The sequence below is a fragment of the Penicillium waksmanii genome, assembly GCF_028829765.1.
Source record: "Penicillium waksmanii strain IBT 27052 chromosome Unknown utg000004l:1.0-5674109.0:1.0-5678898.0, whole genome shotgun sequence".
Classification (NCBI taxonomy): domain Eukaryota; kingdom Fungi; phylum Ascomycota; class Eurotiomycetes; order Eurotiales; family Aspergillaceae; genus Penicillium; species Penicillium waksmanii.
The window spans coordinates 3,586,387-3,601,552 of record NW_026643251.1 but is presented as its reverse complement, the minus strand read 5'-3'; the positions used below and the strand labels follow the sequence as shown (position 1 = coordinate 3,601,552).

At 50.8% G+C, this 15,166-nt stretch overlaps 6 protein-coding genes across 6 annotated transcripts; 3 read left to right on the top strand and 3 right to left on the bottom strand.

Moving 5' to 3' along the window:
* Nucleotides 1-414: 414 nt before the first annotated feature.
* On the bottom strand, nucleotides 415-6,670 carry hir3 (putative transcriptional corepressor of histone genes (Hir3); the record flags this gene model as incomplete). Its single annotated transcript, XM_057263363.1, has 6 exons — nucleotides 415-1,860; nucleotides 1,917-2,072; nucleotides 2,126-2,348; nucleotides 2,410-4,418; nucleotides 4,495-6,441; nucleotides 6,512-6,670. The coding sequence occupies 6 exons, from the start codon at nucleotides 6,668-6,670 to the stop codon at nucleotides 415-417; spliced, it is 5,940 nt and encodes a 1,979-aa protein (XP_057125024.1).
* Nucleotides 6,671-7,051: 381 nt separating this feature from the next.
* N7481_004143 (uncharacterized protein) lies at nucleotides 7,052-9,527 on the top strand (the record flags this gene model as incomplete). The annotated part of the gene is made up of 7 exons (XM_057263362.1): nucleotides 7,052-7,074; nucleotides 7,208-7,337; nucleotides 7,413-7,586; nucleotides 7,638-7,878; nucleotides 7,929-8,872; nucleotides 8,926-9,300; nucleotides 9,360-9,527. 7 exons carry the CDS (start codon nucleotides 7,052-7,054, stop codon nucleotides 9,525-9,527), a joined length of 2,055 nt encoding a protein of 684 aa, XP_057125023.1.
* Nucleotides 9,528-10,229: 702 nt separating this feature from the next.
* On the bottom strand, nucleotides 10,230-10,994 carry N7481_004142 (uncharacterized protein; the record flags this gene model as incomplete). The annotated part of the gene is made up of 3 exons (XM_057263361.1): nucleotides 10,230-10,504; nucleotides 10,608-10,723; nucleotides 10,915-10,994. 3 exons carry the CDS (start codon nucleotides 10,992-10,994, stop codon nucleotides 10,230-10,232), a joined length of 471 nt encoding a protein of 156 aa, XP_057125022.1.
* A 384-nt stretch (nucleotides 10,995-11,378) lies between these two features.
* On the bottom strand, nucleotides 11,379-13,606 carry N7481_004141 (putative C6 transcription factor; the record flags this gene model as incomplete). The annotated part of the gene is made up of 3 exons (XM_057263360.1): nucleotides 11,379-12,016; nucleotides 12,118-13,191; nucleotides 13,489-13,606. 3 exons carry the CDS (start codon nucleotides 13,604-13,606, stop codon nucleotides 11,379-11,381), a joined length of 1,830 nt encoding a protein of 609 aa, XP_057125021.1.
* Nucleotides 13,607-13,879: 273 nt separating this feature from the next.
* N7481_004140 (uncharacterized protein) lies at nucleotides 13,880-14,128 on the top strand (the record flags this gene model as incomplete). The annotated part of the gene is made up of 1 exon (XM_057263359.1): nucleotides 13,880-14,128. One exon carries the CDS (start codon nucleotides 13,880-13,882, stop codon nucleotides 14,126-14,128), a length of 249 nt encoding a protein of 82 aa, XP_057125020.1.
* Nucleotides 14,129-14,206: 78 nt separating this feature from the next.
* Nucleotides 14,207-15,160, top strand: N7481_004139 (SDR family oxidoreductase; the record flags this gene model as incomplete). Its single annotated transcript, XM_057263358.1, has 1 exon — nucleotides 14,207-15,160. One exon carries the CDS (start codon nucleotides 14,207-14,209, stop codon nucleotides 15,158-15,160), a length of 954 nt encoding a protein of 317 aa, XP_057125019.1.
* Between the last annotated feature and the right edge of the window lie 6 nt (nucleotides 15,161-15,166).

Sequence of the window (15,166 nt, the reverse complement as noted above, 5' to 3'; positions counted from 1 at the left end):
CATCTTTTGCGAGTTAGCGATTGGGTACCGCCTGTGGGCAAGGATAATCTTGGCTGAGGCGTTTTGTGGATTGCTTTCGAGGGTTATTCCCCAGTATCATTTTTTATTTTGCAGTCAATTTTTTCCCTTGTGGCCGAGTCTCTGGCCCCCTTTGGCCCTACGTACAAAATCTGATTACTGTTACGTTAAAGAGGGATCGGCATCGTGTAAGTGCATTGCAAGGTTCTTCGATAGAAGAAAATCATAGACCCTAAACGTCCTGGTATCAATGGTGAAAAACATAATAACGGGCACTGCTCCGACCCAACGCCCACTCCGTGGAACTAGACATCCTAAAAAGCAACCCTTGGAGGTATCCGGCAAAAGAAAGAAAAAATAGGAAGACGAATTGCCGAGAATCAATCGTACGAATCCTTATGCAGGGGTGGTATCCATGTCGGTATCTTTCTCGGCTTCCTCGTTCTTGATCATTGTGGCCGATCCTTCACGCTCATTATCGGTGGCCCTGGCAGACTCATCATTCTCACCGTACGCGATTTTGCTTTCGTTGGCAGTCTGATCTTCGTCATCTCCATCCTGCACGTCCTCGTCGATCGTATTATCGACCTCCTGCGCTTCTTCCCCGCCGGTTTCAACCTCGGTTGTTCCGATATCTCCTTCACCTTCACCTTCACCTTCACCTTCACCTTCACCCTCATCCTCATCCTCATCCTCATCCTCATCCTCATCGCCTTCATCTTCATCTTCATCGCCTTCGCCCTCCTCGACGCCTTCATCAGCCCCTTCATTGCCACTGCCGGCATCGTCCTCGTTCTCAGTTTCAGCGTCACCCGACTCATTCTTTCGTAGACCAGTCAGGGCACCATAATCCTTTGAAACTTTGTTCGATTTTGTGTCGTCCGTTTCATCCGCATTACTTTCATTGTCACTATCACGAGCGCTGTCGGCATTTTCCTTCTGAGCATTCGTGCTATCGTCTGCAGTTACTTGCTTGCTAGGGTCCTGGGGGGTGGATGTATAGCCAGATACGAGCGCGCGCGGTGTTGCTGGTGCTTGTTCGGCGTCCGTGGTAGCAGCGAACTTATTTGTAGCTGTGCGCGGACCAAGTTTGAGGTTGACAATCATATCCGCTCGTTTCTGAATGTCGCGACGAGCAATACCCTTGGTGCGACCACGAGGAGCAGGGGTATCAGAGGCCGGAACAGGAGTTGCGGGGTTTGAGGTCTCCGTTGTTCCTTCGCCTGCCATGAGAAGATGATCCACCTTCATCTTCTCTTTATTTTCTTCGTTGACCTGCTCGATAAGCTGAGGCATATTGAGTTCATAGACACGAGCATACAGATCCGCAATGAGATCCTCAAACATGGTGACCTTCATCAGGTTATTGTTGAGCTTTTTAAGCTCCAAGGAGTCTCGCATTAGTTCAAGGACTGGCGTGGTTTCGTCAGAGAGCTTGCTCAAGCTTTCAAGTCGAGCAGTCTTCGATGAGAACTCCTCCCAACCAATTGGCCGGAATACACCCTCCTCGTGGCCTTCATTGATACTTGCGGCCCTGCGGATCATTTTCGCGTAAGTCAAACAAACGTCTTCCCACAATTTCGTGTGGTTGATGAAATCGCCTTGCTTCTTTCTGACCCGACGCAGGAGCTGATCCAGACTCGCACGATCATCAAGTTGATCCAAAAGGCTGACGAAGAAATAAACATAGCGCGTTGTATATACAAAATGTCGTCCCGGGCGTTCGAATTCCGGTCGCCAAACCTGAATAGTAAGCGTCTTGGTGAATATTTGCGACATCTCGTGTTTGGCTGCGACCGCCGCTGTGGCATTCTTCTGGTCATCGTAAATCACATGGGCAGCCTAATAGAGTCAGAATTCATATCCGTGAAAATACTTTGTGGATGGATTGAACATACCTTTGCACTCATCCGGTGATGCCAATTCGATTTGTCGGCACTCTTGAACCGTTTGATGACTTCGAGCATATAAGATCTCCAGCCTTCAATATTATCGGGAGCATCGACTTTACGAGCCCAAGGTGAGACAGCGAGGGTTTTACTCGCCTCGGCAGGCTGGTTTGGTGTTAGTCAGGGTTAACTCTCAGTAAATGAAATAGAGCACTCACAGTCATACTGCCCCGGATGACAAGCTTGTGGACCACGGACAAGAGTTTGAAATGGGGTTCGAATATAGGGTCTGCCCTTGAATCCTTTCGCTGCGGCAGGGCTGCGATAGAATCAAGCAGCGCGTCTATCACATCCTGCATTTCGACCTTTCTTCGAGTCGTCCGCATGGAATCATCGCAGCTAAACATTTTCCAGAGGCATTTTCCGAGGAAGTAATTGGCCCTGCACGTATGTTAGCAAATTCGCCACGGCTCTCTTGATTGAGAGACAAAGCGACACTCACAACCAGCGCTGAGGCTTGTCATTTACTGCTCGCCTGAGCAGATTACTAGCGAAGTTCCAGACAGAGTAAAGCGACATTTCCTTAAAAGGTTGAGCTTTGTACATCTGCTGGCTTTCCTCGCTACTGAAGTGTCGCGAAAATTCTGATAATCCGAAAGCACCCATGGACAAAGGTTCTCTCGAAGATGCATACATGCGGATACCAAAGTCCGTATACAGCTCAGAGAGCAACATGCGCGTCTCCACTGTTGGTTCGGCGGTTCTGATCGCCACTGACACAGCCATGCAATAACAGTGAATAGCATATCGCTGAGTGGCTGCTAAATCACTGCGATTGTTGTTGATTTTGTCTGCCGACCACGTAATGTCTTCCTCCAACTGGGTGTCATATGCTTGCGCCAGTCGATACCAAGTCTCCCACCTTCCCGATCCGTGATCTAGGTCCTGTCTAAAGAAATTGATTGCATCATCCAACTCTGAAGTTGAGCCGGGGCTGAGGCGTTTTTGGGAGCGAAATTTTGTGAGGGCGGCATGACCGAGGAGGAAGTACCAGCCTTTGGTAGCGATTTGAGCATTCTCGCCAGGTACTGGTACCAGGGCAAGTTCCGCTACTCCTTGGACAGCTCGAAGAAGACTTGAAGGATTGATAGGCGCCTTCATGTAATTATTGAAAAGGCGGCGGTTGAAAGTCATCTGGGGTGACTGAGATGAGGGCTTCGCGGGTCCGATCGCTTGTTGCATTTTTTCGACTGTAGTCTTGAGCTCAGACTTTGAGAAATCTTTCATATTCATCTTCTGGGCTTGTTTCATCACGAAATCGATCATCATTATGGCTGTTGGTTTGTCTAACTTCTCAGGTGGGCAACCATGGTCCGCCGCGCCGTCAGCAGGGGAGAACCTGATTCCGTGGAGGTCAAAAAGAACTTGACAGATATCAAATTCATAATCGCCCTTGGTCTCAAGTGCAAGCAATTCGGATTTCAGGAGCTTCAAGAAACGTTTCTGTGAGTATCTGCACAATGAGCGAACCCCGAGAGCATTGTGCACGCTCCGAAGGACATGGATACGATCTTCCGCTGAATCAGGGAAAATATCCTTGTTCTGAGAAATCGCTTCCAAAAACATGGTATACAGCAGAACCCAACAGCGAACATATAATTCTCGCATTCTCTCTTTGAAGTTTTCCAGCGATTTAGCGAGTGTCGATTTAAGATCCCGCCCGGAAATTTGGCCTACCCGCATGGAATCTTCATAGAGAACGAAGCCATGGAGAATTCTGATCAGCCGAGCTACTGCAGACATGGATGCTTGCAAATGGTCCATATCGATACATTCGTAGGCTTTCTCAGTGTGCTGCGATATGAGAAGTACAGCCTTGGCGATTATTCCATCAAGTGACTTGAGCCAACCCAGCAAAGTAACTTGGCGATGACTGCTTGTTTCCTCGGCGTGCTTAACGTCTTCGACTTCAGTCATTATTGTCTCGATGCTGCGCAGGTAACAGGAAACAACTTTGGGCGGATAGTCGATGGACTGATACGCTTCCTGGAGTCTGCGCCATAGGAACAATCGCAAAGTAGCATCCCCACGGTCAAGGAAAGAGGCCATTTCACTAGCATGGGAAGATGGGTCGTTAAGGTCGTTCGATTCGAGAGTACCATCGGGGTACTCGATTGACGAGGGCTCCAGGATTGGCTCGATCGCTTCAATGAGCGATACTGGGTCCTCGTCATCAGGGTTGAACACCTTGGCGAAGAAATCCATGCACTTCAGTTTCAATACCTCTTGATCTATCGTCTCAGTGGATAATTCGGACATAGCAGAGTTGTTCACAAGGTTGATGCTGGGATAATTAAGAGACTGAAGCATGTGCTTCAGATCTTGAAGGCAGAGCAAAATGTGTTCACGTTGAGCCTCGCCCGCGAGATTGAGATGGAACACTGACGTCCACAGATGACGAAGACAAATGTTTTGTAGGCATTCTTCGGATGGACAGTTCTGGATGAAATACTCCAGGCACGAACGTGAGAGAATTCCCCATCTACCAAGACGGTCGCTTTGAGTAAGCTTTTTTTTCTCGGTCAACATCGCCCCTCATTCCATCGACAGAGGAGAATATGTCAAGGTGGAGCTCATATATGGACTGGATCATTTCAAGTTCAGAGTAATCACTTAACTCATACTCGAAAGGAGTTTCCGCACTAGAATCGAAGGCACGACGTTCGAGTCTTGCAACAATATCGCTCATCCTCGAGTACAGAAATTCGTCTTCTTGTATTAAGGCTTCCACGACAGCCTCTTTCAATTTCGCCGGCCATTGGAAAGATTCGTAAGCCGACTTCATCACGGACCATTCTGAAAGTTGCTCTCCAAATTCTGGCATGAGTAGACATTTCAACCACTCGCATAAGGCATGGTGTTGATGCAATAAGGATTCGTTCATTTTGCCACAAAAACTGTAAACCTTTTCTCCGGCAGGGATTTCTTGGAGGACAGGTTTTCTGGTAGCCTTCCTTGAATGCTCAAGGAAAACAGACAGGCCAGACCGATTGGTACCACGAATATCCTTAAGCGGAGAAATTTCATCCTTCTGCTGCAGGAGGCGAGATTTTTCATCGTTCCAGGTCTTGATGATATCGCGTAGATCTTTCAGCAATCGAGTCTCCGATTCATCCGGTACGTCGTCAGAGTCATTCACAACTACTACCTTGGCCTTGATACTCTCGATTGTACCTAACGACTCCATACCAAACTTGGAGAACAATGAATTCAGAGTGTTGAACATCCACTCGTCAGCGTTAACAAAGATCTCTAACCGATCTTCGTAATACTTTTCTTGATCAAATGCGATTTCGTCTAGTTGCACCAAACCATCCGCATTCGATTCTCGAGCCCGAGTTCGTCGACTTTTCATTCTGCCTCCTTCTAGCTGATCATCGTTGGCTACTGAAGTAGACGATCTCTTTCGGGATTCAGACGGAGATTTTGGGTCGATCCCTTCTGTATTTTTCTCATCTTCGGCCTCAACTTGTGGTTCCGGTGGCTGAGTGGATTCGCCTTCGAGGGATTCCATAAGCTGTTGCTCTGCGCTTTGGTCGATACTTGATTGCTCCTCGCCTGGCTCTGCCGTGGCTTTGGTGGTATCCGGCTGAAGGTTCTCGAGCTTTGTGCTGTGCTCGCCATTTTCAAGCATGTTAACATCACCGCTTTCGGGCTTGACTTGGGTATCGTCATTCTCAGGGGCACTCTCAGCGCCATCCATTTCCTCATCGTTGTCGGGTGTTGCGTCCCTAGCCGGCAGAATGACTCGAATTGAACGGCTAGGAATCGAAGAAGTATCCTCGTTATTGAAGGCTTCCAGTATGGATGTGCCAATTGATTCCCACGTCGCGTCAGGCGGAGTGACCTCCAAGGAAGAAGTTGAAAAAGCAAGGGGACCTCTTGACGGGTCCAGAGAGTGAAGGTCATCCGGTAAAGTTGGTAGATAAGAATATAGATCTTCGTGCCGTTGAAGATATTTGGCGAGAGCTTTGTTCGGTTTCTTGACTGGAACTTGAGAGGCAGACAATCCGTCAAATAGGGACTTGAGAGTGTTCCGTAGTCGCTCCTCCGAAAATATCTCCTCCAACCCAAGTTGTTCAGGTCGCACATCCAGTCGGTTATCATCATCCGCCAGCACACTTTCCAAACAAAATCGGTTCAACCTGTAGCTTTGTAGGGCACTGCCGAGTCGTGCGCTTTGCCTCCATAGATTGAGATCAGTGTCGTCCCGCTCTAGAGCTTCTGCAAAGGACGCAAGTGCCCTTTTGGATGCTTTAATCGTCTTTCGAGATATATCCTGTGCTGCTTCTTCGTTCGCGGGGGGTTCGCGAACGGCTTCGTGAAGGACGTCAAGTAGAAATTTGCCGTAGTTCTTGCGGGACAGGTAAAGAGTTTGGAAGAGGCTGGATGTCGAGTCGCTCACGTTATATTCCACAATGCCATCTGTGGGGGGGTTCGTCGATCGGTTCAGCAGCCTGCGCGTCTGGAAGAGCTGCCCTTTTGAAGTCGGAAATGGATTCGGGGTATCTAAAGATCTCCGAATTGAGGAGTGCATCATATGCCTCGGCCGCCTGCGTGTAGAAATTCGGGCCTTGGGAGTGAAGTTTTAGGGCATTGTGGTACAATTTCAGAGCTTCCTCAATCTGAAGTTCCTTGGTGTCATCGACCTCTTCTTCAACTGCATCGTCTGGTTCAAGATTCAGAGCTAGCCAGCTCGCCATGATTCAGGTTCAGGATCAGGGTCAGGATCCTCGGGAGACTCTGTCACGGATAAATTAGGGAATCGAAGAAAGGCGGCCGCATCGCCGAGGCCTGAAGATTCGAGCAACAATAGAAGGAGAGTGAACCCTGGTAATGTCAATGTTGAATGTCAACGTCAACGTCAATCGCGGGTGCGCGCAAGTCCACACGCGCGGAACCCAATCAGGCAAGGGCGGTCTCCGCCTTGTTGCCTGATGGCCTGAAGCTCCTTCGGACGGATCTCCTGCCATTCCCCAAATCCCCCCCTCCATCCTCAAAGCACCAGTCTCTCTTTCTATTTGACTCTTTACTTTTCGTTAAATACCCTTGTTTTTTTATCCTGCGACGCATGTGCAGGCGCCATGGTCGCGCCCGCTGTTCCTGAGTATGTGACTCCTGAAACGCCCCGGTCTACGTGTTCCCCGGTGATGCATGCGCTTGGCCATTGTCCGCTCTACGCGGGGTCTACAATTGCGCTATCTTTAGGAATTGTTACTGACCGTGTGCTTTTCAACTAGGATCCATGAGGAGGAGGATATTTATGTTGCCGTTGATGCGCGCTCAGACTCATTGCAGAGCCTTAGGGAACTGGGACCCCCAGACTTGGTGTACTTGGTGAAGCAACCAAAGGCCAATTCCACCCGCCAGGTATTTCCTTACAATGCCCCCTGCGTTGCTGTGTGGTATAATTACTAAACAAGATATGATCTTCTTTCTTTGTAGACTGGTGTGTACCACCATGTGACCGGAATCGATGCCTCCTCATCCGCCAGCCTTGCTGCCTACGTCAACACCCTCACCTTCTCCCCGCTGGATAAGACACACAAGGTTGTCTCGGGAATTTACTGGTCAGCATTCCTCGTATTCATCATTCGTGCCGAAGTTACTCCCGCTGACGTTGGTACAGCTGCTACAACGCATTCTCTCACCTGAGACATGCGCGTCGAGGTTAAGATTCCTGGGAGCTTGGAAAGTTATTGTATCGACGAGCGTGGGGACAAGCGAGTAGCTACGGAGGCTCTCTGGCTGGAAACCTTCCTCTGCTCCGTCTTGAGGGCTTATCAGTATGCTGATAATGGAGGTGGAGACGCCATCAAGAAGATTGTTGGTGTCAGGCGGTTCAACCCAGTCACGAACACAGAGATGGAACATAAGTTCTTGGATGCTGCCGAAAAGCTATTCTTCCTGGGTAAGCAGTTATTTCCTGGAACTCCTGTTTGATTTTTAACCATGCTACAGGCCGTCAACTCAGCTCCGACCCGGAAACACAGGTTCCTAATACCGTAACCAACCACCTGACATCCGGTATTCTCAAGTATATCTACACCACCGGACGCTACACATCTGGCATCAACCTCTTTGAGAAGCTACGCACACGGGATGTGGAGGTCTCATCTCTGCTGGCTCGTGTTCAATTGATGGCGGATGAGGAAGTGCAGGCAGTACGATTGATGTATGATGCCCTTCAAGATGTCCCCATGGACTATGCCCTCCTCGATTGCCAGGCCTCTTTCTGCCAAGAGAAGGGTGAGGGTCAAATGGCCTTGGAATGCGCCAAGCGGGCAGTCACCGCGGCGCCCAGTGAGTTCAGTACCTGGGCCCGACTGGCAGAGGTATATGTTGGCATGGAGCAATGGGACTTAGCCCTTCTGACTTTAAACTCCTGTCCTATGTTCACGTATCAGGACAAGGATACCCCGCGCATGCCTCAGCCGTCTCGCATTATGCTTCCAATCCTTTCTGAAAGCATTCTTGAAGAGATCGATGAGGGCCAGCCCAAGCAGGGCGACCCCCACGACTATATCCACCCTACTCTCCGCAAGCTGCATGCAGCCAACTACCAGGGAACATTCCTCAAGGCTTACAACCTGCTCACTAAGATTGCTGCGGCGATTGGCTGGGATCAGCTTCTGAGAGTCCGGAGTGAGGTTTTTGTCATGGAGGAGGAATACCGCGTTGAGCGTACACATGTCCCTAAGCCGGCCCAGTCTTTGGATGCCGAAACAAATGGGCAGGCCGTAGAGGATGATGAGGCTGGGGACGATGAAAATGACTCCGGCTCTGTCTCAGGTCCTGCAGAGAATGTGCCGAACGGGAATGCGGACGAAGCGGCCACTGGAAGTTCCATTGAACGCCCGGAACAAACCGTGGCCTCGGAAGTTGTCAAGTCGGGAAATGATGATGTGAGTTCCTGGTTGCAAAACCAAATTGCATAATGTACTAATGATCTTGGAAGCCCGATCCTTCCCACGGTGCCTACACTCAGTTCCACAACAAACGTCTGTGCGAGCGATGGCTGGATAATCTCTTTATGGTGCTCTACGAGGACCTGCGAGTCTATACAATCTGGCGCACTGAGATGGCCCAATCCCGCCAACAGGCGACGGAATACAAGAAGTCAGCCACCGAATGGGAAATTTTAGGCGAGCTTGCCGAACGCCTACACCACTTCGATGAGGGTATCGAGGCGTATCAGGCTTGTCTGGCGACCCGCTTCTCGCCCAAGGCTACAAGAGGTCTCCTCAAGCTCTACGAACAGAGAAATGACACTAGGGGCATGCTGGGTGCGCTGATTCGTCTGATCGCCTGGCAATATCGCTGGTATTCCGAGGTATGGATTGCTCTTTATGGATAAACTCACAAACCCATCCAGCTAATCTCGAATTATAGTTCTCGCCGGATCTTCTCTATCTGGTGCGCAAACTCATTGAAGATGAGGGGGCCGTCAAGGTCCGCAGCATCGTGCAGGCTACCAACCTACCTCAGCCGGTTCTAGATCTCACCCATCAGTACTGCCAGCTCTGTGCCACTTTCCGAAGCAGCGGCAGTGATACTTAAAAGGTCGGTTTGATAAATTGTGGGTGTTCAGTTAAAAAGGCGCTGGAAGGCGATAATGACCTCTTGATGAGCCCTGTTTTTTTTCTCATGAAAGCTCCTGTTGGTCTATTGTTACTATGCAGGTTAGAAGGTATATAGTATATATTTTATTATTTTCTCGATCGTTCCAGACCATCACACGGCGGGCAAGGAGCAACACTACTAGTAGTTAGTATACTTTTAATTGAGGCAGAGGCACCTGGGCAGGTGGGTCACGCCTCTCATGCTTCGGATGTAGGTATTTTGCAGACAATCATTCATACAATCTTTGCAACCATCCCGAGTCCATGAATGTATTTCCCCCAGGTTGCACCGGCGTAGAACAACTGCCCAGGTAGTCAAAGAACTATTAAGTAGTTAGTACGCTAGTGCAGGCATTCGGCAGTGTGGATTGACATACCAGCCGCAGAAACAAGCCCTAAGTCCAACCATTCGGTACAGTCGACAAAGGATACCGACTGCGAATCAAGCTGTCCACTTAGTTAGACCAGCATGAAGACATGATGGGAAATTCTATTTATAGCTAATCTCTAGAGATCCAGTCCATGTTTAACTTATACGAATGAAGATGATTCCAAGTGCGACGACACAGCAGTTCGCCTGGAATGGCGACTATTTTAGATTTGAATTCCAAGGTAAATCAAGCTATCCTAGCTACTTTATTTACTCCGCATCGTCAACCTCTGCGAGATCCGACTCCTTGGGGACCTCAGCACCCTTGGCCTTTGCCGCGGCCTCAGCAGGACCGCTGGTCTTCGCCGTATCAGCAGCAGCCTCAACTTCCTCATCTGCATCGTCGGCAGCCTCTGCTTCTTCATCATCATCATCTTCAACTTCGTCCTCCCCCTCGCCATCCTTGTCACCGTTGGCGCCGTTCTCGGTGACTTCGGTTTTGTCAGCGGCGGGGGCGGTTTTCTGCTTCTTGGCTGCTGGGGGACCTGCGCGAATAAATGAGCAAATGGGACTTGAGAGGGCAATTCAGGTGGAGCTGAGGGTAGGAATGGAGAAGATATTTGGGATGGAGACTAGGAGCAAACGAACCTTCAGCCTCGGCTTCAGCTTCCTCATCTTCATCTTCGTCGGACTCGGACTCGGCCTCGGCCTCTTCATCTACCTCTTCGCCCTCATCACTGACATTGGGCTCAGAGTCCTCATATCTGAGATCAATGCGCGCATCATGTCAGCCGCGGATCTTGCGGTAGTCGGCTGGCTGGGGAAGGCCATTGCGATTGATGCGAAAAGACCAGGCATAAGCCGAATCTGGCTGAAACTCTATGGAAATCGGCGCAAAGTGATGCGCCAGTAGAATTGAAGCAAGGCGCAAGGGCGTAGAGATGGTAGGGCTTACTCTTCCTCTTCTTCGCTATCGTCACTGGGGAGAGCCTGAAGCTCCTCCTCCGGGTCATTCTTTCTCTTGCGGGTGGACATGACGGAATCGGGGATGATGGGGATGGAAGATATGGGAAGATATGAGGGGAGGTGGTTGGGGGGAGGTTTGAGGGGGGGAAAGGAACGGAAGTACAGAGGGGGAGGGAAAGGAAGAGGATAGCCGAGGGCCTCCGATCTTAAATGGGAGAGCGCATGGAGCAAATGAACCCTTGGGGGGAGGGGGGGGAATGGAAAATGGAAAGGGAGGGGGCGGCGCAACCCTGGGAGGGTGACGACATGCGATAGCTTACACGGTTCGGTGGAGCTGGGGGGGGATGCGCGGATGGGGGAAGATGGGGGGAGATGGGGGAGACTCGTGTCCCCCCCCCCCCTCGATTTTCTTAGTCCTTAGTGAGAGACAGCTATGTACATTCCAATCCATGCTTACTGTGCCAAGAATTCGAAGTTGGCCATGCTCGGGTCTAACAGGTTCTCGTCGAGCCCGAACCCATAGGTGCCGACCATGTCGTAGATCAGGTCTGGTGGTGGAAATCCTTGCGCCATCGCATTGGCGCCCCCTGGTACATCCTGTCCATCCACCAACCCATTATTCGTTCCAATTTGCCAACCCGACTCCCAAGAGTCGAAACGCTCGAGCATCTTACCCAATCCTCGTGCGATGTGCCGTGTCAAGTGTCGCTCGCCCGCCGAGACGCAATTCATCAGCTCAATCACCCGCTCCACCAAGCGCCGCACTTGTCGAGCATTGATGCTTAGGTATGCCGAATTCCAGTTAATAGCGACCTTGAGTAGAAAAACCGCAGAGAATGTCACCATCGTGTGCGTGAAAATGGGAACCCCCACGATCGCGTCGCGGATATCGGGCTCCTCGAGGACCATATTCAGACAGGCCATCGCGGATGATATGGCAATGTTGGCAGACTCTTTGCGATCCATGGAGAATACCGGGGTATTGGAAGGGGAGAGGGCACGCAAAGACAGCGAGTTGAGTTGGAATTTGGCAAAGTGGTAGTGCAGTACCACACCCTTTGATGGATACGTTCGAACATACGAGCTGTCGCCTGCAAAGGTTTAGTATAGGTTCGTGGTTCATTGCATGCGTGGGCAATCCAAATAGAAAAAAAAAGAAAAGAAGGGGAAAGGCATTCCAAGTAGCACACACCTGATCGAGGCTGCCAAAGCAATCTCCATTGATCGACCGCAACGTTATATACCCTCAACTGCCCAAAATCCTCCTCCGTCACGGCTTGCTCCGTGTCGCTACCGAACGTCCGATAGGCTTCGGTCAAGATCATGAACAAAGCCACTTGGGCTAAGAGACGAATATCTCCCGGGGCAACCATCGGTAACTCAAGGAATGTCTCGTAGTTTCGAATGGCCACATCTTCATGTATAACAGGCGGTCGGCCATAGGCGATACTAAAATGGTGGTCGCAAACATATAGTAGATACCACAACTGGGCTCGCTCGTATTGATCAGTATTCCCACGAATCAAGCGCTGATAGCTCTGATGCAAGCCCATTTCGGTTGCAATGCGCACTGCGTGCCCTGATAGCTTCCAGCTCAACTCCGACAACCAGAATGCTCCAACACAGAGACCTCGAATATCGTCAAGCGTGTGAGCTCGGGTCAAGGCCATGCTTGATACCAAAGATACATATTCGCGATAGCATAAATTCAATGTGTCAGTCCGGTTAGGAATATGAAGCGCTGCAACCGTCAGAACAGCGGCGGAGAGAAGCGTTGATGCGCGTCGAACGGACGTCAAATCACGGTGGACGAGAATGATACCACCCCAAAGGAGTTGGTTCATAGTGCGACTGAAGTAGGCGAAAAGTTCCTCCGCCTCATGGAGTGAGATTAAGCCCCTTGAGATAAAATCCTCCTCTAAAAGCGTCGTCTTAGGTGCCTCTATATGATTATTCCGTAGATTGCGCAACTTGGTGACCTCGTATAAGCTGCGCATCGGTGCCGGAACGAGTTCCGGATCTTGAAGGTCAGGCTCTTGGGAGTGTTCCCGAGTGACGTCCATCACTACCCCCGGTCCCTCATGATGACTTGTATGTGTTTGTGCCGTATGTGACGCATCAATCGAGGGCCGGTGACTATGGTGCGAGGCAGCTGGGCTAAGACCATTACGGGCATCACCGGTCGTAAATGTTGAGAGATCGGGCAATCCCGCCTGTCGCAACAATTGCCCAACGGCAGTCTGCAATTGCTGCAGTGTCGTGGTCGCTTGTGACTTCCATCTGGATAATCAATCGAGTTAATAGCCATTCGTCTTGGCTTTCCGGTGCAATTGTGACCTGAAAGTAGGAGGCGGGGGGGGCCGACGGCGCACATACACTCCATCATCATCGACGAACTTCTGGGAGAAATCGTTCACCACGCACTTGATCCCGCTGCGAACACATTTCGTGCAATTGGTTTCACCAGCCCTGAATTCACAACGGATCTTATGGCGCTTGCATTCAGCGCCTAGGGCTTGTCAACGAGATGTGGATGGCTAATGTGGGGAAGGATGCAACTCACAGGCGCGGGCTTTCGATATCTTTGGTGCTGGTGCACGTGAATCCGAGCGATTCGATCCCTTTGGAGAATCCAACCCAGCGTCCGTTGACGACCGCTTCAGTGGAGGAGAGGCATCCATTGCAGAAGCAAGTCAAAGTCGGTGATGCTCCGGGAAACTGGCGATGGCGGGGGAAGCGGAGGAAAGAAAGTCGGGACAGCCCGAGTGGGTTCTTTGGCTTGTGATCCGCCCTTTGCAGGGACTGTGCACCACCGACAACAGCCGGTCTCGAGGCATTGCATGCCGATTCCGAGGCTTTCAGTGTTACATTGCTACAGGGGGCCGGTGCTACTGCTGCTGAATCTACTTGGGATTGATCTCGTTCCTAACGCCAATCCCCGCTGGCCCCATTAGATGACCATCACCTATCACGTCGCACTTCTCTCCAACTCGGCTTGCTTTCCGAGTTCCTGTGCCAGTGGTCCAGTCAAGCCTGGGAAATTATTTGACTTGGGGACTCCCGAGATTAGGAGCTGGAGTCAATTCGTGCAGCAGATCCACCCGGTACGTTCTTCAGGCCGGGCAAAGTCCGGTGCGGAGGATCCAACAGCGGATCGCCTCGGACTTGATGCGAATGCGGAGAACCACATCCTGGCCTCTTAAAGTCAAATATGCGGCAGCAACAAGAATCTCCCCCCGGTCTTGAATTTCCACTCAATGCCCTAATCGAATTCTGAAACTATGCACGTTCTCATCACCGGCGGTGCCGGCTTCATCGGCCAACTGCTGGCCAAGGAGCTGCTCAACGACTCCACCTACCGCGTTACTCTGACCGACATCAATCAACCTCCGATTCCCAAGGGTGTTCGCTATCCTGAAAATGCGACTGCAATCAAGTCAGATCTTCTTACCGGCGCCAAGGAGGTTGTCACTGCCTCCCTCGATGCAGTATACGCCTTCCACGGCATCATGTCATCCGGGTCCGAGGCGAACTTCGATCTAGGCATGAGCGTGAACATCGATGCCACTCGCAATCTTCTCGAGGAACTACGGCACACCTGCCCGGGCGTGCGAGTCATCTATTCTTCCAGTCAGGCTGTCTACGGTCAGCCACTACCAGAAATTGTGACTGACAGCGTCATTCCCACCCCCGAATCCTCCTACGGCGCCGAGAAGATTGTCTGTGAGACCCTGGTCAACGAATATACCCGCCGCAAGTTCATTACTGGATTTACTCTGCGATTCCCTACTATATCTGTTCGCCCTGGCGCCCCTACCGCCGCCGCTTCATCTTTTCTCTCGGGCATGATTCGCGAACCTCTTGATGGCAAGGAGTGCGTTATTCCTATTGAAGATCGGGCCTTCAAGTCATGGCTCTGCTCGCCGAAGACTTTAGTGAGCAACCTCATTCATACACTTAGTCTATCTGCGGAGTCTGTACCCCCGCATATCCGCCAGATCAACGTTCCTGGTATTTGTGCCACCGTCCAGGATATGATGGATGCACTGGAAGCTGTGGGCGGCAAGGACAAGCTTTCTCTGCTTCAAGAAAAGGAGGATCCAGCATTGATTCCCATCTTGAAGTCTTGGCCTACACAGTTTGACAATACCCAGGCTATCTCTCTGGGATTCAAACGCGATGAATCTTTTGAACAAGCCGTGCGTGACTATAAGCAGCAACACGAGCAGTCATGACCTCAG